Source organism: Camelus ferus, chromosome 35 (assembly GCF_009834535.1).
Source record: "Camelus ferus isolate YT-003-E chromosome 35, BCGSAC_Cfer_1.0, whole genome shotgun sequence".
In the NCBI taxonomy this organism is placed as follows: Eukaryota; Metazoa; Chordata; class Mammalia; order Artiodactyla; family Camelidae; genus Camelus; species Camelus ferus.
In genome coordinates, this window is record NC_045730.1 from 13,504,076 (window position 1) to 13,528,750 (window position 24,675).

The 24,675-nt window shown below is 38.4% G+C and overlaps 1 protein-coding gene and 1 long non-coding RNA gene across 2 annotated transcripts in view; one reads left to right on the plus strand and one right to left on the minus strand.

The window, feature by feature from the left end:
• Positions 1-24,675, minus strand: part of APBB1IP (amyloid beta precursor protein binding family B member 1 interacting protein) — a 94,237-nt gene that overhangs the window by 38,318 nt on the left and 31,244 nt on the right. The window contains exons 3-7 of the mRNA XM_032473706.1: positions 18,150-18,221; positions 14,310-14,397; positions 10,772-11,064; positions 8,062-8,139; positions 1,051-1,210 (exon numbers count right to left, since the gene is read on the minus strand). Of these exons, the coding sequence (XP_032329597.1) occupies positions 1,051-1,210; positions 8,062-8,139; positions 10,772-11,064; positions 14,310-14,397; positions 18,150-18,221 (691 nt within the window). The remainder of the gene's footprint in view (positions 1-1,050; positions 1,211-8,061; positions 8,140-10,771; positions 11,065-14,309; positions 14,398-18,149; positions 18,222-24,675) is intronic.
• LOC116661501 lies at positions 34-21,645 on the plus strand. Its single transcript, XR_004317384.1, has 4 exons — positions 34-934; positions 4,386-4,392; positions 20,719-20,730; positions 21,635-21,645. It is a non-coding gene; the product is annotated as an uncharacterized LOC116661501 (long non-coding RNA).

A 24,675-nucleotide genomic window follows, 5' to 3' on the forward strand; every position in this document is an offset into this window, starting at 1 on the left:
TCACATTGTAACACCTGTCATGGCTATTCTTCAGTCTCGGGTCTTCAACTTATTTTCCATAAAAAGCATGGCTGATGAACACTATAGAGACAGTGGTCCTCCACTGCTCTTTTTTCATATTCGAATTTTTGACTTTAAATAGTCCCAGGTGGAGGTAACATCCTATTTGGAAGGAAGACGATCAGGCCATAATTGGTTAAACAACCCTGAATGCAATCGTGAGGAAAGTGATGAGTACTGGAAAACATTGCTCCCTCAAACTCTAAAAACAACGAATGGACGTTGGAATCAACCCTAAGCCTGCCTTTGGAGACTTTCATTTCTCTATTTGGCCCAGAGAGTGGAAGAAAACTTCAAGAGGTTATTTCAGTGTAGACCATTTCCTCCAGAAAGAGGTGAACCCAAAGCTTCTAACACAGGCAATTCTGGATTCCAACAGGCCCTCCTGGGAGATGACTGTTCTGTGAGTGGTATTAAGAATGAGAAGTAACAGAGTATTTCTTTAATTGCTTATTAACTAAAAAAACAAAACAAAAACAAAAACAAAAACAAAAAACTCATCAATTTCAATCAACTCTCCTTTGCTCTTTGGGGCTGAGCCTCTTCCACTAGACAAAGTGTCAGGTGTTGAGTGAGTGGGGAGGAACGTAGGGGAAACGGACAGTGATGTGAGGCCTGTGGCATAGTTACCCTATAGTTTAAGGAAGCAAACTCTAAGGAGACATCGGGTGACAGATACCCTGGCCCTCCTGCAATCTGTTCAGTTCGCAGTAAGAAGTATCATCCTGTCACTTGCTCTTCCTTTTGGGTCCCCTAGAGAAGCAGCAGTAATCACGCTAACTTTCCCCAAAGTCTGGCCACCTGTTCCAATCCCAGTCCCTTCACCATAAATAAATGAAGATGCGAGCACTGAAGCTGAGGCAAGGGAATTGATGTCTCAGGAGTCTTGACAGCCTTGACTCAAACTCTTCTTAATAATAGACCAAAACCCATGATAAAGCAAACTCACAAGTTTTTGGAGCACAGCCTACTGCTGGGAATGAGACTTACCAATCTGCAGTTCTGGATATATTTCATAAAGACACCAGTCCACGTTGCAGTCACAGTGGGTTTTCTCAAAAAGGTTGTCTAGAACATCTCGGGCCAACTGCCGCTCATCCACCATCAGTGACTTCGTGCTGTTATCATCCATGTGCACCTTGACAACGAGCTGAAGATAAAGCCACCCGAGCAACCAGTCAGTTCTGGCAATTTAACCACAGAGGTTAAGGTTTCAAGGTCGTTATTGCTTCTGTGAATTTAAGTCAGAAGGTGTCCTGCAAACTCACTCAATATGAATTCACTCCTATGCCAAGCACTTGTTTAAGGGGCTAGCAATACAGACATGGAGAAACCAATTCACGAAAACAGAAATAAGCACACAATATGCAAAGCGCTTGTCCAGCCTCCAGGGGCTGCATTCTGGGGAGGGAGACAGAAAACCAAGAGAACCAAAGAAGTGCTGAGTGCCTGCCTTCCCGACATCCTTCTGTTACTTGTTCAGGAGCATCACAGAGCCCAGAAGTGTTTCTTAATTGAAAGCCCCTCCAGTATCTTTATAATAAATTCTTCTCTCTTGCTGAGCTGGGGTTGGGTCCCATTTCATGCAACCCAAGAGTTCTGGGACACAGGTAAGACCAACTTGGCTAATCTACAGTTCTCTGGAGGCCGGGAGTTGCACAGTGACAGCACCACCAAGGGGTCTTGCTAAGAGGCAGGTGGTGTCACAGCACAACACACTGGAGATTAGAAGGGGATTAAGCCAATCAATATAGACTAAGAAAAAGCTACTATAGAGGCATGCAGGGCAAATTAGTGATCAAGTTTACCTTTCATTCCATTAAAAAAAAATTCTGCTGCTTTGGGTTCATAGTCAAATTGGTAGCTATCTCATTCTAAATCTGGAGGGTTTGGTAGGAGCACAATGTACTCATCTTCAGTAAGGACACAGAATTTCATTGACAATTTGCCAAGGTTATTAAAACTTGTGATCCCTAAGAGAGGCCATGATGCAATATAACAATTCAAGAAGGAAGTAGCTAGGGTTTGGATTTTCTTTGTCACCTGTGTATTTATAACATTTTTAATGACAGTAGTTGCTGTTTATGTGTGCTACAGGTAATAACGGTGCTATATATCCAGTCTTCAAAAGGAAGAGTGGAAATGTGCCCACTAAGCTCAAATTTATTAGACACTTATGTTTAAGGGACGATTTCCCATGACTCCTTCTGGGAAGATCTACATTATTATTTTATTCTCGGCCAAGACCACAGATCCTACCTAATTAAGCGGGAGTCAGCTCTGTTTAGAGTCTATCTTTGAGTGCCACCCAGGAAGGAGGTGCTGTCTTTTCCTTTCCAGACAATCCCTGCCCAACCTCTGCGGTGCCTGCAGCCACTCCACACACAGCCAGTGGAGAATTCCCAGAAACAGTGTCGTCAACCAGAACCACCTAATATGCTTGCTTAAATTTCTATTCTAACTTGAAAGACATAGTCAGAAACAAGATGTGCCTGTTCTGTTGGTCTAAGGCCAGTCCTGGTTATTCACAAACGAGACTTATCATTTCTTTTAATTTTACTTTTTTAATTGACATATAGTTGATTTACAATGTTGCGTTAAGTTTCTGGTGTACAGCATAGTGATTCAGTTATATATAGATTCTTTTCCATTATAGGTTATTACAAAATATTGAATATAATTCTCTGTGCTAGCAAGCTCTTGTTGTTGATCTGTTTTTTATATAGTGGTGTGTAAATGTTAATCCTAAACTCCTCATTTATCCCTCCCTGCCCTTTCCCTTTGATAATTATGTTTGTTTTCTATGTCTGTGTCGTTTTCTATGTCTGTTTCTGTTTTGTAAGTAGGTTCATTTGTATCATTTATTTGATTCCACATATAAGCAATGTCATATGATATTTGTCTTTCTCTGTCTGACTGACTTTGCTTAGTATGATAATCTCCAAGTCCATCTATGTTGCTGCAAATGGCATTATTTCATTCTTCTTTATGGCTGAGTAGTATTCCATTGTGTGTATGTATGTGTGTGTGTATATATATATATCACAATGTCTTTATCCAGTTATCTGTTGATGGACATTTAGGTTGCTTCCATGTCTTCTTGGCTATTGTATACAGTGCTGCTATGAACATTGGGGTGTATGTATCTATTTGAATTAAAGTTTTCATCTTTTTTGGATATATGCCCAGGAATGGGATTGCTGGATCATACAGCAACTCTAGTTTTAGTTTTTTAAGGAAACTTCATGCTGTTCTCCATTGTGGCTGTACAAAGAGACTTATCATTATTAAAAAAAAGTCTTTAGTTGGAATGGAGAGAGAGGCCATACAATTGGTAACATTTCTTCCTCCTCCAAAGTTTGGGTTAGATTCTGAGCCGCAGGGATATTGCCCCTCCAGTCCCACTTCTACCCAATTGGATCTTGAAAACATTGTGTGGTTAGCAGTGAAGACGGCAGTTCCTGTGGATTGTTGTGCATAGTCACCAACAGCAACCAATGGTGTGGGTGGTGATAAGAATCTGGGTGAGGTGCAGGCAAGGACCACACACATCGAACCACTCCTAGTGCCTTCCCTTCCCACACGTGCACACCTGAGAGGCAGATGCAGACACCAGGGCAACAGAAGTGCATTTCCTCCTCCTGGGACCATTCAAGTTAGACCTTTATTCCAGGCTTGTTTGAAGAACACATTTTTTCCCCCTTGAAAATCTGTAGCACCGAAACCTCTAGTTGGACAGTTGTTTCTGTTGTATGTTCATCTTCTGATGTATTTAAAACAACAGGCCCAAGTACCACAGTGTCAAAGACACACTAATCTGACCTGAGAAATCAGGCATGGAGGGTTGCCTGAAAAAACAGAAATTCCTCAAATAGTGGAATTACCATGCCTTATTTTCTATGGAAGGCATACCCCCTGCTCTTTGCTGAGGATTCCTGCTATAAAGTAGCTACATGTCCTAAGAAACACTCTCAGTGTTAGGATTTAGAAGGCAATCTTCCTGATGGAAAAATTAACGATGTTTGACCACATTTCATTTTTGCTTAGGAATTCTTGAGAAAATAAAACATATCTTGGTGTTTTTTTTTGTTTTAAAGAGAGAGAGAGAGAGAGAAAAAAAAAGTAAACTGCATAATTTGACAATGATGCAATGATGAAAGGGTTTTTTTTTTTTTGGCATAAATTGCAAACTAAATTTAATCCACATGTAGTTATGAAGGTCCACAATTATAAAACTTAGGAAAAAAATAAGAGAAGGCTGGTGACTTTTAGCAAGAAGAAATCATATTTACTATTCTTCACACCTTTTTTTTCACATTTGTAAGCTGAAGAGTAGCTCTATGCCAACACATGACACCCTAAATCACAGTTACGTGATTTAGCAAGCCAAGGACTCTTCATATCAACACTGTATGTATGATCCAGGGCACAATGAGTCAAGAATGAAAAAACTTCCCCTTTCTAATCCAGTTTAGTAAAGATTTAATTTTTTAAAATAATTTCTTCTTTTTCTTTTGCAAACTAATGAATACAAGAATATTCCAGTCTGGGAGAGGGGTGGGAAGGGACAGACTGGGAGTTCAAAATTTGTAGATACTGACAGGCATATGCAGAATAGATAAACAAGATTATACTGTATAGCACAGGGAAATATATACAAGATCTTGTGGTGGCTCACAGTGAAAAAAAATGTGACAATGAATATATGTATGTTCATGTATAACTGAAAAACTGTGCTCTACACTGGAATTTGACACAACGTTGTAAAATGACTCTAACTCAATAAAAAAACTAAAAAAAAACCCCCAAAAACTAAAAAAAAAATCCCAGTCCTAAATCATTTACTATATATTTGTTTCTATAATAAAATTTACAAATGGATTTGTTCTCCTGAGTCACAGAGCTTTAAAGAAAAGAAAGAAAATCAATGAGTGAGTTGATTCTGTTTCCAGTTCCAAAGCTTTGCACATCAAGACTCGTGGTCCAAAATGATGTCAACCCCCCACAGAATACTTGAGGGCAAAGTCCTTCGAAAACACTTGATTTCCATTCTTTAAAAAGCACGTTGTAGATTATGTGTCAGTATGTCTTAGTTCCTTTCTTAATGGACACAGTTATCTTTTTAAATGTTCTGTGCAACAGTCTTTGGTTTTAAGAAACATATCTGGAGTGTCTGAAGGCAGAACAAATCTACCACTTGGCTTCTTAATTTTCTTTCCTCTCCCATTGATCAGAGTGGTTCTGTTTTACATCTTCTTTGTTGACTAAAGGCAGGTGGTACTTTTTGCTTTCGATCCTGCTCTCTCCTCCCTGTTCTCTTAATATTCAATTAAGCAAATGGACCAGATATGTTAATCATTCTACCTTTTTATCTAAGCATCAGCTTCTCTTTTCATGCCTCCTCTGAGGGTATCTCCCATGTCCCTATTTTATAAACAATCCAGCGGTTTAAAATAGTTTAACAAATTACAAATTTTATTTTTATTCATTCCTTTTGTATTTTTATCTCCGAAGGTAAAGTCAGTGACCCAGGACAGCCCATCTCTCTTGCCATCCCTCTGTGACTCAGTTCCACCCATGACTGTCTACAGGGAAGGCTTGTGCTAGAAAAGGCTACAGAACGGGTCACCCTGCCCTTGCCCATCCCCTTTCAATCCATTTCCCACAAAACAGCCAATATGATCTTTTAAAGCTGTATATTATCCCTTGTTAAAACCCTCAAATGGTTTCCCACTGCACTTACAGTATGTTCCAGACTCTTCCTCATGCCTGTGAGGCCTGGTGGCCCCACTTGCCTCTCTGACCACAACTTCTCCAGTTTTCCCTCTTACTCAGGGGGTCAAGGGGACTGACTGGATGGTGACAGATGGAAGCTAGATTTTGGTGGTGAGCACACTGTTGCATACACAGAAGTAGAAATACAGGGCTGTACACATGAAACTTACATAATGTTGTAAGCTAATGTTACCTCAATTAAAAAAAAAAAAGCGTTTCTTGGGTAGTCTCATTCCTTCCTGCTTTATGTTCTTCACAGCACTTGTCTGCCCCACTAGAATTTAACTCCACACAAGCAGGGACCTCACCTGCCTGTTCCCCTCTCTGTACCCCAGCCCTGGTTCTATGAGATGAGGATGTGTCAATGAAGAAAACATAAAAAGTTCCCAGAGGAGCTTCCCTGGGGGTGGGGAGGGGAGGCAGGCATTAAATGGGATAAACAAGATGAAAAGGTCAAGCGGAGAGTACGCTGGATGGTGACAGCGCAGCGGAGGAAAGGAAAGCAGGGGATGCTAAGGGATACTGTATGTGGCACTGAGCAGGTGACCAGATCTAGTTAGGGATGGAGAGAAGCCACCAGAGTCTGGGGAGAGCTTTTGAGGCAGGGGGACCACAAAGCACCAAGGTCCTGAGGCAAGGGTGTGCCCAGAACATCAAGGAGCAGCGGTGAAACCAGGTGGCTGGAACGGAGACTGAGGGAGACAGTGATGGGGAGAGGGCAGGCAGCCAGGTCACCCAGGGGGTTTACATCGTTGTGAGGATCTGGGCTTGGCTGTGTGAGTAGGGCATCCTTGGATGGCTTCTGAGCAGAGGAGGGACAAGATGAAAGGATGGGAAGTGGAGCACATGAGGGGAGGCTGCTCTTAGAAACATGAGAGTTCACCCACAAGAACAGTTAAGACTGTGGACCACATGCCACAGGTGCGGGCAGGCGGGGAGCTACATGTGCGGGGAGCTACATGTGCCGGGAGCTGGTGGGACCTTCCTCTTGATGGCTTTTCTCAGTGCAACAGGCGGCAGCATCATCGGCTGAGAGAATGTGAGTGAGGAAGGAGGTTTCCAGAGAAAGGACAGGGGAGAAAGTTTTCTAGATTAGTGGGAGATGACTGAACTGGGGAAGCTCAGGCGGCATGGAGGACCCCCACTGAGTAGACGGGGAGCTGGACTGAACCAGGGTTTCCCGAGCGGGTACAAGCAGCGGCAAGAAGGCCACTGAGGATGGACGAGTTCAATGATAGGACCACAGAGCATAATCACATGTAGAAGATGAGGAAAAAGAGCAGCAAAAAAAAAAAAAAAAAATGCAAGTTTGAAATGAATGGAACCAGACTGATGTGGAAAAATTCTCATAGATGAAACTTGAAGGTCTGGATCCTGGGAGATTCAAGGAATGTTTATTAAATATCAGTCAACACGTATTGAATGCCTTCATTCAAGGAACCATGAGAGGTGCTGCAGAAACATACACTCTAATGCCCAGTATGAAAAAGAGTAACTCGCCCAACTGTAAGTAAAAAGTTTTTATTGCATCTCAGACATGGTGTATGAGTCAGGAGTTGGACTGAAGCTGTTTGTTTTATTCATAATTTACCAAATTAACTATTATTATTAGATAGATGCTTCTACTGAGGTTAAACGCATGTGCTTCTGTTATAACACGATACCTGTGTCTCTGGAAAAACCAATGCTCTACAGAAAAGGCACCATCAGTTACAGGCTTATTGGGACAATAGGGTTGGAGCAGGTCACTCAAAACCTTTGCAGCTTTGAACACACAGCACTAGCCAAAAGAACACTTGGTACTTTGGGAGCGACCTTGGATATCTAGGGCAGGTATTAAAAATGCATAGAAACAATCATGGAAATAAGTGATGCCAATGGATGTCGAACTCTGACCCAGCTGAGGGTGGGCAGTTATCCACGAGGAAGCAGAACCCAGGGGGCATCCTTAGGGGAGGGAGCCCTGGAGGTAGAGACTTGGAAACTTCCACATGTCCACTGTCTTAGTGTCCCAGATTTATCAATCACAAATGAGCCAACTGATGTCACAGAAAAGAATAACTTGTCTTTGTCCTTGAATTAAAACAACAACAACAACAACAACAACAACAACAACAACACAACTATCTGGGAAGCATCGCTCAAAATTTAAAACTTTTTTATCCTCAGGCATAATAAAATGTCATTAATTTGACTGCCCCCACGCAAAAATGACTCATAGTTTACCTTCTTGACCTTGGCCTCCTTCAGTTTTTCCAATGCCAGCTTAATTTTATCAGCCTTGGCTTGAGCTTCTGCTTCTTCCTGTGAAACAGCAAGACATTCAACACAGTCCATTAAATAATACCAGTAGGTACCCACGCCATCACTGGTGTCTTCTGGCGAAAGGCTGTATTATAGGGCACCAAATTTCACGTGCATGATTTTCAGAATTTAAGTGACAGTAACAGAATCTTAAACCCAGAGATACAGAAGACAGTCACCTTTTATATCTTAGAAATAGTAACTTCAAAGATTGAATGATGATTCAGGGCTTCACATAGTCTGCAAAAGTCTCTGGCTCAAAACTGGGTCTAACCTGAGAAATCTCTAGGTTAATCTCAAGGGAACTGAGCACTTCCTGAAATTATATACATTCTTTTGGATCAGTATGCGTTTGCTGGGATTCCTGGTTTTTATTAGATTCCTAAAGGGGTCTTTAACTTACCCAGAGTTAAGACTTACACTCAAACTGAAATTTATAATTCACCAAAAAACAAAAAAACAAAAAAAAACCAAACCAAAACCCAAAACCCCAATATTGACAAACATACATGAGCAGGCAGAAAAGAGAATGAAATATTTTATGAGCCCAAAACCCTTAGATTTTTTATGTTAATATCCTTAGAATAGGATTATTAAGGCTCTCCTACCTATTTATAATGATAAGGAAATGAGCCGTTCTGGTTGCATTTTAATTACTTGAAAGTGGACATATATATTCTTATACCAGTAGTTCTCATGTTGTTTTTGAGCCACATATCCCCTCAAGGAATATATTGAAAGCCCTGAAACCCATGAAGCTTCACGTATGTATTCAACGTTGCATACAGCTGAGTGTCATGGCCTCTCTGAAATCTTCATGGACCCTGTATTAAGAGCCTCTGTTTTTAGAAAGGCCATTATCAAAGACAAGAGATAACAAGTGTTGGTGGGGAAGTGTGCACCGTTGGTGGGAATGTAAACTGGTGCAGCCACTGTGGAAAACAATATGGAGATTCCTCAAAAAATTACAGGTGGAACTACCCTATGATCCAGCAATTCCACTCCTGGGCACTTATCCAAAGGAAACGAAGCCACCATCTTGAAGAGACCTGCACTCCCTTGTTCACGGCAGCATTATTCACATCAGCCAAGACATGGAAACAACCTGTGTCTGAGGCTGATGAACGGATAAAGAAAATGTATACATATACAATGAAATACTATTTATCCACCAGAAAAAAGGAAATCCTGCCATTGGTGACAATATGGATGAACCCTGAGGGCATCACTGAAAAAGCTGAACTCAGAGATAGAGAGTAGAATGGTGGTTGCCGGGGACTAGGGGAGAGAGGAAATAGAGTGAGGTGGGTCAAAGCATACAAACTTCCAGCGGGGAGCTGAGTGAGTTCTGGGGAGCTGACACCCAGCCTGGTGACTATGGTTAACAACACTGTGTCCTAAATCTGAAAGTTGTTAAGAGAGTAGATCTTGTATGTTCCCACCACACGTACAACAAAAAGGTAATTTTATGAGGTGATGAAAGTGTTAACTAACCTTATTGTGGTAATCATTTTACAACGTATGTGTATCCGATCATCACGTCGTATACCTTAAACTTGCACAGTATTATACGTCAATTACATTTTAATAAAACTGGGGAAAAAAGAGCCTCTGTTCTCTATGGATTGCCAATTTTCAAATAATTTTTATACAATAATTACACAACAGAGCAATAAGTAGGATTTAATATTTGATTTATATTTCATATTTGTTCATCCAAAAGGCTTTGTAGGAAATGTCCAGGTTACTACAATTGTATTTATGAATACTAATCTTAATGACACAGCACAGCAAATGCAGAAGCCACAGGAAATACAGCTAGGTTCTACTCTAACATACTTTTTTTTTAAACCACTTTTTTTTGAGGAGGGTACTGAGGTTTATTTATTTAGTTATTTACTTTTAATGGAGGTCCTGGGGATTGAACCCAGAACCTTGGGCATGCTAAGCAGGTGCTCTACTGCTGAGCTATACCCTCCCCCACTAACATATTTTTAAAATGGCTTTACGCTAAGAAAAATCCTTAAAAGTGCCCTTCTTGCTTTGATGAGAGACATAAGTCAACACCCCAAATAAAGATGATACTAACTTCCCACCTGTTTATTTTCCTGGTATTCAGAAAGTGACTAACATCAAGTCCTCTTCACCTACCTGCCCCATAACGCCCCTCCCAACTTTGACCTAACAAGTGATACAGAGATCTCTTCGCCCTTCTGAACACAGCTGCCAGATTCAGCGATATTCAGAAATACGTAAGGAAGGCCTCCAATTCTATATGCACTGAGCTAGGACCAGGGTCACAGAAATGAATACATCATTTCCACAGTTCATACCAAGTTAATAGAACATTACCTCCAAAGATTGAGTATTATCAAGGAGTGTGGCATACAAATACAGATTTTTGCCAAACTGTAATAATTTGTGAATATGGTCCTAATATATCCTTTATATGCACCAGTGTGTCCTTTTATGAGGACTCTGACTTTGCAATGAGCACATCCGGGATCCTCATTTTTTTTTTATCTCAAGAGCTCTGGGCAGATAAACTCATGAATGTAACTGTCACATTGAAGAAAGAGATTGTGAGTGGCAGAAGTCAAGAGTCCTGCCATCACTGGCCCCACGGACATACCTGGGAGAGAGGTTCAGGAGGAGGTGGTGGCAGAGGAAGGTCTAGCATGGGGTCAGCCGGTGGAGGTGGTAAGTCATCCTCACATTGGCCAATACTTGTTGCAGCAACATTTGCTCCGTAACCAAGAGAAGCTGCACCACTGAAACCTGGAACTTCCAGAGATGCCGAAGGAGGCCGGTTCAAAGAGGCCTCTTTCTGGGCCTGGACTGTCCTCTGCTCAGCCTCACTTATGTCTGCTACCAGATCCGCCATGAGAGCGTCTAAATCCTGGTCTTCAAGTGCGTTTAAGGACTCTGATAGGAGAAATCACATTAACCATCAGAACAACGATTTGCACCTGGAAAATCGGAACGATGGTAATTTTATTTCATTTTTATCATTTATTTTTATTGGATACATTTGACATGTAACTTACAAATTTAAGGTGTATGTGTGTTACTTTGATACATTTATGTGTTGTAATATGGTTGCCATTGTAAGGAGAGTTATCACATTACACGCTTACAATATTATTGTCTGTGTTTAATAAACTGTACATTAAATCTCTATGGCTAGTTTATTACTTCTCACAAGTTTGTACCCTTAAACGCCATGAAAGATGGTTATTTTAGAAAGTAAATTTGAGCACTGGTTGCAGGGGGCTGGAGGTGGGGGAAATAGGAAAAGGATGATAAAAGGGTCTGAACTTTCAGTTACAAGGTGAATGAGGTTTGAGGATCCAAGTATAACTTGATGACTGGAGTTGGTAACACTGTATTGTATAACTGAAATTTGGTGAGAGAGTAGAACTCAAATGTTCTCACACACACACAAAAGTTAAGTATGTGGGGTGATTAATGTGTTAACTTGATTAGGGGGCTCCCTCTCACAATATATATGTATATCAAATCATGGAGTTGTACACTTCAGATATCTTAAATTTTACTTGTCAGTTAAATATCAATAAAGTTAAAAAAATTCTTTACCTTCAAAAAAGAAAAAAAGAGGGGGGAGGGAAGGGAAATATCTTCCCTATTTTGGGGGACCTCACAGGTCACTTATAAGTAAAGTCAAATCCAAGCCTGTGATTAGAATACCGAAGTAGGGAATTCTTGTACATTCTAGTACAAGATCTTAGAATTTTAGAAAGTAGGGGAGGGGAGAGGTTGGAAATGGTTGGAAAGTCCTCCTCAGGTCTTTGGAGGGCAGACAGAGCACCACTGGTCAATATATTTGGAAAAAAGTAGATCTCACCCACTAGGATTTATTTACTGTTCCTTGAGACTTGGAGTTCCTGTGGGCAGCCTTCCCAAGGTAGGAACTCTCACACCACACAAAGAGCAATGAACGACACACAGCAGGAAATAAAGCACTAAGGGAGTTTAGGAGTTAAAAAAAATTTTTTTTAAATTGGAATTGACTGGTAAAGACTTCGTAAGACAGATTGCTGGGAGCTCACTGTCAGAGGAAAGGGCAGCCCCGGATTTCCAGAGTGGGGGTGAGGGGGACGGTTCTCACTGGGATTCCTGCCATGTGTGACTCCGGTGGGGGTCAGACATGTGATCCTGAAAGCTGTCAGACCACAGGGCACACAGGGAGTGGTGTCGGGGAGTCGTGTTGGCAGGGCGCTTTGAGATCAGGCAGTCGCCGGATAGCGTGTGTCATGGACAAAGGATGACCATGAGGCGGAGAATTCTAGCTGCATTGTGCAGCATAAACTAGGAGGAAATGGGGGTGGTGGAAATGAAGCTTACTCAGTAACAAATCAGCAGAAAGCATGGTGAAATAATGTATTGCCAAACATCATTATCGTAAACAGCCTGGAGCATTTTACATTCACGCTGCTAGTTATATGTACAGCACATGGACTGAAGTCCGGATCTCCCAACTGTGTAAAAAGGGTTTGTTTCCTTCTAAGCCATCACTTTCTGGGCATATAACTTTTTCTTAAAATTAAGTGAAATTCATTTTAAAAAACCCCAGAGAAAAGATATGTTCAACTAATGAAGCATAGTCAGAATTTTCTAGCGTTACCAATTACATTGTGACTCTTGGCACATAAGCAAATGATTTTAATCCTTTAGAAAGATTTTGGGGACAAAATTCCCATAATCACACTTAATATATATTAACAATTTCCAAAGTAAATTATAATCCTAACATATCAGTATGGAACTGAGTGGTAAGGAACTAGGGATTCTGTTTGGAAGTCTGTCACTAATTCTCTAAATGACTTTGGGTGAAATAGTTTTTTGACTCATTTTAAGCAATGCTTTCAGTGAAGACGGTAAAAAAATCTATCTCTATTTTAATTCCCAACAAATTTAATTTTCAGGATACATCAGTACTTTCTTTATCGTCTTGTCTCCTTACTAACATGAGTTTCTTGTTACTGCACTTTCATGTTATTATGTTTATATATTGCTGGGTTTCTTGGTTTCCGTCATTTTCAGTAATTTTTTGATACTGGGTACTAAGTGTTTCAAAAGCATTAGTTGAGTTGACTACAACTACATTATTGATTATATTTGAATTTTAACTGAACTGATAAAGTATCCAGTTGTTATGAGAGTGTCAGGCAAACCTGCATAGTTCACATGTCCAAGTATATGTTCACTATTAATGTCATAATTTTACAAAAGTGTGTTGGTTTTTTGAAACTTCATGAATGTTACCATCATTCCATGCTGCAATGAAAATGACCGACAGAAATAATTTTACATGGGAAATAGGAAAAGAGGGAAAGTAGAAGAGATGTATTATAATTTATCAAGATACAGGTATTGGCACCTTGGGTTTATCAAAAAATTATTGAAAACGACAGAAACACAGAACTCGGTGAGTGATAGAAATAAAATTTGGAACTCTGGATTTCTGTAACTGGGCTTCTCTATTATCCTGTTTCCCATTCTTTTGATAGGCACTGCAAGTCTTTGAAAAACCTTTTTCAAGAGTTGCAGTGAATTCTCACTTATTTGGGAGCAATTATTTTAGGATTCATTGTAATCTGAATAGCACATGGGCTAAAGATTGTCAAGCACTAAATAGGAAGAGAGAGTTTTGTTAGTAAAAGAACATGATGATCTCTGGGAGAATAAAAAAAATGTCAAATAGAGCAAATATATTATATGTTAATTATATATTAAATAAAAATATTCTTGATGCATCTATTCATATATTATCAATCAAGATGAAATGGGCAGTTCATTAATCTCCTTGAATTAATTTCCTTATTAATATTTTCATATACTACTGTAACTTATTACTCCAATGACTTAATAATAATAAGAAACTTTCTTTACTTTAAAAAAATAGTTTTTAGACTTTCTGCAAATGCAGGATAGTGTTCCTTTTCACTATAGGCAAAAATATCTTCTTGGCCTTTCAATTCAATCCAAGCACAATAAAACACCATCTGAATAAAATTCAGGACTTTAAAAATGATCCTTGTCATGATGTCCAGGTTCCTTAAATTTTGTTTTTAAAATTAGACTTCTGTACACATTTTAGTCACCATTATGATTTCAAATTACTTAAGAAAAGAAATGATTATGCTTACCATTTAAATCCTTAAAACCCACACTATAGTTAAATTCAGTTCTGGGCGGCTTAGGTTCCGGAGGAGGGAGAGTGTCGACTCCTAAACTCTGTGAAAAGAGATCATCATCCCCCAAAGTTATTCATGATACTAACATTTTTGCAGTGCAATTGAATCAGTAAGTAAAATGACATTTTTTTTGTTTATGTCTTTTTTCTCTACATATGTTCTTAAAAAACTATTCTTACTTGAACATGTTTTAGGTGATTTTTTCCCCCTACAGAAAATTGCAAGTTAAAAATTATGCTAGAAGGTACATCTTGAAACAAAATAGGTCAACTGAGACTGATGAGAATGAGATTGTTCATTTTTATAAAACAACAGAAAAAATTTCTTGTACTGATGCATTTATGACACACCCACTACACCCAATTCTGTAAGGACTTAAGTTATGACACCAAAGAAAGGAATATTTAATCACTCAAAGATAAAAGCTATTTCAGGAGGCAGTCTGCTATTATAGAGTAAGATTTTAATCCTGTTATTTTTAATAAAACTCTTGTTAAAAAGAAATTAAGTCAGAATAAATTACTATTTTGTAAATAACATTTTTAAATTGAAAAAGTGACTTCTTTGATGATTTAAAGGCTATATTACACATATAATTTAAATTTCTAAAAATACTTTTACATAGTTTGAGAAGTGGTTTCACTGGTTCTTAATACATGAATGTTTTCATGAAAGTGAGTGTTTCCTTTGACATTAATTTGATTTGGTAAAAAATATCCTTGTTCGTGTCTTAAATTTCTGAAGGAAATCAATCATTATATGTTTGTGGGTAATTAATGAGGTATAACCAGTTACAAGTAGGAAAAAAAAAGACCATTAATCAAAACGTTAAGAAAAAAAAACTGAACCCAAGCAAGTTAGAATCAAGGATAAAATGCAGGGAAAAGTGATTGAAACCCCAGAATTCATTTAAAAAAACAGGATGACCATGCAAAAGTTGCCGAGAAAAGGGAAGACTGATGGAGAAACAATGGGGGTGAATAAGAGGACAAAACATTTAGTGAAAGAAAGTAAAAAAAAAAAAAAATTCATTAACCAGTTGATATTTAAATGCTATAACTTGAAGCCTGACATCACAATGAGGGTAGCCAACTCATTGTTTTTTTCCCCCTCAGGAATATAATTTACTATGCTACCCAAAGAAATGAGAAGTAGTTCTCTAACAAAATACGAATACATGAATGTGTGATATACCAGACTTTGAGTAAAATGCAGAGAGGGAAAGAAGAGAGAGGAAACGGTTTTAGGAGGGAACTCCTTTAATCACAGGAAAGTCACTCAAAGCCCAACAAGAAGGGAACATTTCTCTCTGTATGTCTGGTGTGGCCTCGCAAACGATTTTAGGTCATATACAAAGTCACAAGTCAAATTTTAAATTATTGTGTATCAACTTTGGATGTTTATTAAGAAAAATTAAGTTAGAATATTTAACCTAATTGAGATGCAGTTTAATTTAAAAAATCAATTAAAGACAAATATTAAGAAAATAATAAAGACAGGCAAAAGATCACAAAGATGATATGTGAATGACTGAAGTTTGAGAAGACTGTTCCACAGTAACCTCCTTAAAAGTCACATGCTTGATAAACAACAAGGACCTACTGCATAGCACAGGGAACTATATTTAATGTCTTGTAATAAGCCATAATGGAAAAGAATCTGAAAAGACATATGTATGTATATGTATAACTGAGTTCCCCTGCCATACACTTGAAACTAACACTGTAAATCAACTACACTTCAATACAAAATAAAATTTTAAAAAGCACCCCCCCAAATCATATGCTTGAAAACGTATTTCATTAAAAGCTGCGTGATGGTGATTTTCTAACTCTTCATTCTTTTTCAATGTTTAATTGGAATTCTTCCATAAAGAAGAACTTTCTCTCATCAATTATTTGTTCACTCTGAAATATGGTTTGACTAGGATTATAGAAATACTGACATAAATGCTTGATTCTTTCCTTTATTTATCAGTTTTCAGAGTAATATGTTAATGTCTGGCAATTTCCAATGGCAACCAATAAAGTAGTGTTGTTTTTGCTTTTTACTAGTATCATTATGAACTCATAGTTTATTTTTTACATGTAGAAATTTAGAAGTTTATGTATTTAAATATTTCATTCTTTTATGGCTTGTAGATATCCATTTCTTGCTTAGGAAAGCTACCCACATCTTCAAAATGCATAAACAGTTCTCTCATGTTATCTTCTCTATGTATCTCATATATTTAGGATCTGTGATTCATGGAACTCATCTAGTGTAAAGTCTGAGGGGGAAATTCAGCTTTTGATTTTTTTAGATGTGTTACCTAACACAATTTATTAAATAATTCTTTTTCCTACTTATTTAGAATGCCACTTTGATCAGATTTTAAATTCTTGTTTCTATTTATATCTAATTCTGTTTCATGAATCTGTATTAATGTATCATTACTCCTTTTTCATATTTTTCTGGCAATCTGTGTATTTGAAATTTTTTTGTATATAAATAGTAGAAATGACTTCATCCCCCTTCCCCACAAAATGTCCAGTTAATATATGTACTGGTTTCTAGACTTTATGTGTATAGATATCTATGTAGACACATATATCTCATACACACACACACACACACACACACACACACACACACACACACACACACATTCAAAGACAAAGAGAAAGAAACAGAAACAGACCGGTGGTGGTGATGGCGTAGCATGCTAATTAATGAGAAATCTGGGAGAAAAGTAAATGACAGTTCTTTGTATTTTTCTTCCAGCTTTTCTCTAAGCTTGAAATTATTTCAAGATAAAAAAAGTAATTATCACATTAATATATTTTAGTTCCTTGATTTTTGCTTATTTTGAAAAATTAGGAAGCCTACAGCTAATCCATCCATTTCAACCCCACTCTTGTTTTCAAGAATAGAACAGGCACAGAATTCACAAGTGGGGATCAAAACACAAGCTTTTCAAATGGCTGGGAAGACACTCGATCACCCCAAAGGGCAGCTGAAAACGGCTGAATCAAAGAACAGATTTTAGACCCAGGGACAAAGCGGGGCTTTACTTTACTCCAAAACTTACTTTTACCCTGACCTACCTGTTCGGAGACCAGTTTTAGCCACACCAACCCTGTGACTACATGCACTCGAGCACAATAAAGAAAAGATCAAAACCCAGAAAGGCCTTATGTGAAAGCAAATCCAGGACACCTGTCATTAGTCAGAACCCCTTTTCTCTAAGCCTGTTCTCCCATCTTTTGTCTCTTCTTTCATAGAATTTAAATTTTCTCAAATTTTATACAAGCAGACACCAACTAATATTGATTTATTGTTCCTAAAATAATATTTTAAACAATATAGATTATTCTTCATTTATTTTGTAGAGATCTTTAAGACCCCTGACTTATTTAGGAATACTGGATGATTCTTATTTTAGTGTTTTATGTAGAAGGTGATGAACTGACTAGTTTTTATAGAAAGGTGGCTGCAGGGGAAATTGTTCAGCGGTGGTGGTGGTTGTGGAAAGTTTGCTTGAGGAAAATTCCTCCACTGGCTAAATGTTTGAACATGGTGAGCATGAGAACGTATGTGTGACCCATGTATTCCATTAGCTGAACTCAGCAGGGTATGATCAGAGAAAAAAGCTTTATTTTTCTGCCTACCGCTGTCACAGTTACAGGAGGAACATATAATATTGTCAATTTCCAGTCTTTTCTTTTTTTGAAATAGCTCTCTTGTCATATGAAACTCAAATTCTGTGACTCTATTTTTTTTCTAATTTGAAAGTTAAGAAGGGGAATTTACCTGGGTCAGAAGATCCATCTCTCCCAGCAAATTGCTGAACATTTGGTCTATATCTTCGTTTGACTCACCCATCTGAAAAAGAAGAAATCCAGATGAAGATGCTCTCTAATAAAAGCCTGATCCTTGGGTAATTGTTCCATCTCTTTCTATTCCCCCAAAGCCCCATCCACGGGCAAGTAAGTCAGGAAGAAAAAGTTATGGAGAGGAAAATTCATTTCAGCCTGAAATTTCATGCCTGACCTCCCTGCAATTTGCTTGGTCCAAGATTGAACCGAACCCTAAGAACTGTCTCAGAGTGACAACTGGACTCTGTTTTTCCAGATGCCCAAGTGCAACAGAGTGAACATCACTCTGGAATTCACATCACCATAGGACACCCTGATTGGGAAAGGAGAAAGCCTCAGGCCACAGGGGATTGCATCAGAGAGATGGAGAACTTCATTTTCACTTAAAAATCTACATAAAAATGTCAGGAGTGAGTAGGATTATTTACCAAACCATTCCTTGCTTTACAAAGTAATCTCTGAAACAGCAGTGTTCAGCACATTTGTTTGGAAGCATTAGGGTGACAAAACAGAAGTAAAATGGCCACAGCTTCAAGTGACAACAGATGGAAATAAAGCGTATTTTATATTATAACTTTTCTCTGCCTGAACCAGTAGAAAGAATTGTCCAAGAGAGGAAAAGCGTTTCCATACAATGACGTCGGGACGCCTTGGGAGATGTAACTAGTTGCTCTCTTCCTGACGTTTTTGGCATGGCTGAATTGGGGCATTGGGAGAGAGATTACAAGGCCTCCTTCAGCCACTGATTAGTAATGTATTGTAGACGGTCAGCACATCTCATTTAAGCCAAATAATATTTATGTGTGTGTATATGTGTGTTTGTTTCCATCATTTTATATGAAAACATTTAAATATATCAAAGTAGGGAGAATAATATAATGATTTTTGTGTACTCATTGTCCATCTTGAACACTGATCAACTCATGACTGATCTTTTTGATGTAGATAACCCATATGTACCCCTAAAAGACCAAGGCTTTTTCTTCTTTTTACTATAACCATAATACTATTATCTCTGCATACACACTTGTGTGTGTTTGCATTTAAAATAAGTTATTTGAATTGCCAAGATACGGAAGCAACCTAAGTGTCCATCAAAGGACGACTGGATAAAGAAGATGTACACTGGAATATTACTCAGCCATTAAAAAGAATGAAATTTTGCCATCTGCAGCAACATGGAGAGCATTATGCTAAGTGAAATAAGTCAGACAGAGAAAGACAAATACTGTATGATATCATTTATATGTAGAATATAAAAAATATAACAGACAAGTGAATAAAACAAAAAAAAAGAAGCAGACTCATAGTGATAGACAACAAACTAATGGTTGCCAGTGGGGAGAGGGAAGGAGGAAGAGGCAATATAGGGGTAAGGGAGTAAGAAGTACAAACTATTAGGTATAAAAGAAGCTACAGGGATATACTGTACAACATGGGGAATACAGCCAATATTTTCTAATAACAATAAATTGAGTATAACTTTTAAAAATTGTGAATCACTGTATTGTATACCTGTCAGTTACATAATATTGTACAGAAACTATACTTCAATTAAAAAAATTATTTGGCTAAAAGAGGCAAAGTCAAGGCAGATCTTTCCTCGAATACATGATCTTGCAGACTTATAGTTCTCCCTTTACCATAACTTCAAACTAATACTTGAGCAATAATACCTTTTCATACTTAATAGCTTCAGCTAATTAGGGTTTCTCTGTCTGATATGCGTATAAAATGCCTTTGTCGTACTGACTCTGCTTACTTAAAACTGACCTGAATGATTAAAAAAAAATTCTTCAAAGGACAGAGATATAATGATGATGAGGAGGAGGATGACATTTATCTAGCACCATGTTCCAAGAACTGATCTAGAAGCCAGGTTGATTGATGGTAACAGTAACCACTCAGAATGGCATCGACACTGAGAAATCAGAAGGAATGCGAGTGTACAGGTCATCTAGAGCGAATCTGTGCATATCCTCCAAATCTCCACCTTACAAAGCTAGTGCCCAATCTTCCCAGATTGTCTTCAACAGTTACCCTGAGTTTACATCACTTAGGATATCTCCGGCTTAATTTTCCCATCATATATTTTCTCCTCCCAATTTTAAGAAGGAAAAATGATTCCCCCTGCTACACAACTTTACCAACCTCACTGAAGATGAGATGAGGATTGAGAGTATTTTTTCAATTGAATTTCCCTTCTCCCCACAATAATTCTTTCTTTGCTCTCCTCAGCTCTCTCTCCAGTGAAACACAAAAGACAATCTGAGCTATAGTTATTGAGTACCTTCAGTAGTCATTTCAAGTTTTAATTTGTGCATGTTTTATATGGGAGGGAGGACAATTTGTATTGCTATGATTGTTAATTTTCCAGAATCCCCCCATCTGGCTTCCAGTGGAGAAGGTATCTTGCAGGAGCATCAGGTATCTATGGGTTGACCAGGAAGGGCCAGGTGGGAGACAGCATTAAAACAAAAGAAGTTTAAGATATGATGCAACAGGCACACTTCTAAGTAGTAGACACACCTGAAAGAATCCGGGGAACATACGCATGGGACAGGGAAGCACGTGTTTGAATCTGATGAAGCCATTCAGCGAATGCACAGGGTCAGACCGGTAGGCAGATGAGCCCTCAGGTACAGAAATGACAGGTGAGGCAGACACTGCAGGTGTGAGTCTATGTGTGCAAGTCTAAGAGATTGGAGGGCCTCAAACAGCATCAGTCATGAAAGATGGATGATGTTCATCCTGTTCATGTGGATTGTTGGGTTTAGCTCATCACAGAGAAGGAAAAAGAGCTGTCGGTGGGTCCTGCTTCTGGTTAGGGAGGGGAGTCAATGCTGGGGTCCACTCACATGTGGTTTTAATCCCCTCAAAGATGCTTATAAAGTACCTGAATCATACCCCCCTTCTTCAAATTAACTACAAAATGGAGGAAGGAAAATATTTAAGTCAACAAAGTACCCATGATTTCAAAAGGTATCCCTTCAAACAATTAACCTGGTGTTCAAAATCTTGTAATGGAGGATTCGTTCATTACTTTAGTAAGAGAATTAGTAGGGAAAAAAAAGCAATAAAATTCCAGAACTGCCCACTGTGAATTTATTTTCATCAGAGTATTACGCAGTACAATACTGTGACAAAATAAAGGAATCCTTCAAATGAATTATTACAAACAGGGAAAGTTAAGAGTAAGTACTAGTGTTAACATATTTCAAAATTTTGCATGAGAGAAGAGTAATCCATTCAGAGTGGACAAAACCAGATTTCTTTGCTGACCTCAAAACTGCCAGTCATGGGGGAGGGAAATTGCTCAGTGGTAGAGCTCATGCCCAATATGTACGAGGTCCTGGGTTCAATCCCCAGTACCTCCATTAAAGAAAAAACTAACAAACAAACAAACAAAAACCCCAACAGACTGCCAGTCAGTGTTCCAATAAACCCAAAGGAACCAAAGATGAAGCTGAGAATAGTAGTCTTCTCACTGATGCTTTGTCTTAAACCGTTAAATTTGGAAACGTGATGAAAAGATAAAGAATAAAGTCTTGAAAGGAAACGTGACCTTGATGAGTCAGAAATCTCCACTGAACCCAAAGACCTTACTTGCTCAGCCTGTGCACAGCACCCGTGCAGAATGGGCTGAGGACTTGCCAGAGTGAATCACACACCTAAGATGGAAATAAAACAGCAGCATGTTCCCGTGACCCCTGCTGACTCCCCTAGTGTTCATCTGGTCAAAATCTTTCCCTCTGCCCTTGCAGTCCTTTCCCCCAGAGTCTGTTGGTATTGAATTATTTAAAGGCATCAATATTAAGATTATTCTGTAAATCTTATCGTAAGTAAATACGCTACTGCATGGATCACAGTTTCAAAGAGTTACAAATTAGGAGTTCGGGATTTGCACTACTGTCTATAAAATAAATAAACAAAAAGGTCCTACTATTTAGCACAGGGAACTACATCCAATATCTTGTAATAACCTATAATGAAAAAGTATATATATATATATATATATATATATATATATATATATATATATATATATATAATATATATATTCTGAATCACTATGCTGTACATCAGAAACTAATACAACATTGTAAATCAACTATACTTCAATTGAAAAAAAAGAACTTCATCTCTGGTGAAAATAATGAAAGATCTAAGTTAAGGGCTATTATTAACATCAGTTTGTATCAGTGTGTAAATTCAATCATCTTACATATTTATCCTCCCTGCAGAAAGCCCTGTTTTTGGAATGGAGAAAACCAGAGCCACACAGAGATCCACACTGCACACACATGCGTCCGTGCACGAGAACACAGGGCTGCATCCATTTCTACAGTGTTTCCCAAAGGTCAAAATCAAGATTAAAAAAAGAGAAAGAGAGAAAGAAAACCCCACCCTGACAGCTCAAAGTTAGGTTAACTGCCCAAAAAAGCAGGGGTGGAGCAGCCTTGGTGAAGCAATGGATTGGAAAATGAGCAATGTGCACATCACGATTGGGTGGAATTAACATCTTTTTATGAGTACGTCATTTCTGAACTCCTGTCTTGGGAAGAACAACAAACTGTTGATAAAAAAAATTTGGAATAGTACTTTATCAGAAAGATTTTGCTGTTTTTTATTTTATTTTTTTGAGACTTTGGGGAGTGGCTAGGAGAGGGGAGGGGTGGTTGAGGCTGCACACCCAGACTGAAATACTGCCTTAGATTCCTTGAGTGAGTGGGGCATTTTCCCTAATGCTCAGTAGTTCCCAAAGGGTCAAACTTCTAAGGCTCAGTGTTTTGAAGGCTTCAAATAGTTTTTCTTCCCCACATACATGAATTTCATATATAAACTTTAAATACAGATATTTTTAAAAATATAAGAAAAAATTGTGACTGTGAGCTGATGGATATGTTAAATTACACTTATCATGGTGATCGTTTCACAATACGTACATATATCACATCATCATGCTGCAAGTCTTAAACTTACACAGTGTTATATGTCAGTTATATCCCCATAAACCTAAAAAAACCAGTCTATCCTAAGCACGCTGATAAATATGTGCTTAATAGGACATCTGTTTATGGCAATGGCAACGTTAACCTCATGTATTTAACTCATTTGGGATGCAGATTTTGTTGCCACTTGGTTGAGCAATTCCAGCCATGGTTTTGGACCTAGATCAGGGCAGACCTCATTTTATCTCAGTGGTTCACCTAAAACAACCTGTTCAATATGCACAGGCTTTTCCACCACTATTTCCCCCTCTGGTGCCTTCTCCTCCTACACGCCCTAACTTGGCTCTTGGTCAGTATTCCCTTATTAGTCTAATTTAGAAACCTTGGCATAGTCCCTGACTCCTCCCATTTTTCCATCCAATCAGTCAAAAAATCCTGTTGGTTTTTCCTGCAGAGAGCTTTCCTTTCCTTCATCCTCACTGTTGAGACCCTTGGCAGCTCATATGAATTTGGTCTCTTGTTTAAAAAACTTCTGTGGCTGAAGATGAAGCGGGCAGAGTTCAAATCTCAGCACGTCTCTCAAAGTTCTTCATAGTTTGCCCCAACCTACTTTTCATGGTTCAACTCTTACATTCAGGGTCCTTGACATTGTCTAAATAGACTTTTAAACGTTGTCTTAGTATATGCTGTTCCCTTTAAATAACATCTTTCTCTGTCCATTTATTTTTCATAAAGTCCCGTTTATCATTTGGAATCCAGCTTTCATGTCAACACTTCAATGATGTCTTTTATTTTTTCTTGTTTCTTAAAAAAATTTTTTTTTTGTTTTTGTTTTTTTGAGGGGAGGTAATTAGGTTTCTTATTTTTAAACTAATTTTTTATTTTATTTTATGTTTTAGTGGAGAGACTGGGGATTGAACCCAGGACCTTGCCCATGCTAAGCATGAGATCTAACACTGAGCTCTACTCACGCACCTCCCCCGTTGTGACATTTAAACAAAACAGCACACAGCACTCAGTAATAGCATTTCCCATATTGAGTCACACTCTGTTCATATTAGAACTTCCTTCTAGACTGGGAGCTGCTATTAAGTAAGGATTAGTAAATCTTGTTCATCCTTAGGTTTAAAAGTGCTCTGTTGCAAACACTGAGCATTTAGGGAACACCCCAGACCAACGGGAAGAAGTCATCAGTCCCTGTCATTCCACCTCCTGTGCCCTGGGTGTGGATCCTGTCACACTGCAGACAGAAACGTGACCTTCCTGGGTTGGATGGTCCTTGGAGGTCACTGAATCCCACATTTCCTTTAACTACCAGGGCAAATAAACAGAATGTCTGTTTCTAAGATATTGTCGCAGTTGTGGGTTTAAGGAACCTCATCCACTATAGCAATAGTTCCCCCCTCCCTTTTTTTTTTGGTGCTTTCCAAGTGAGTAAAAACCAATATTTATATAGATAAATTTTGTTGGTAAATACAGAGGTTTCATTGGGGCTCACATCTCTTTAGG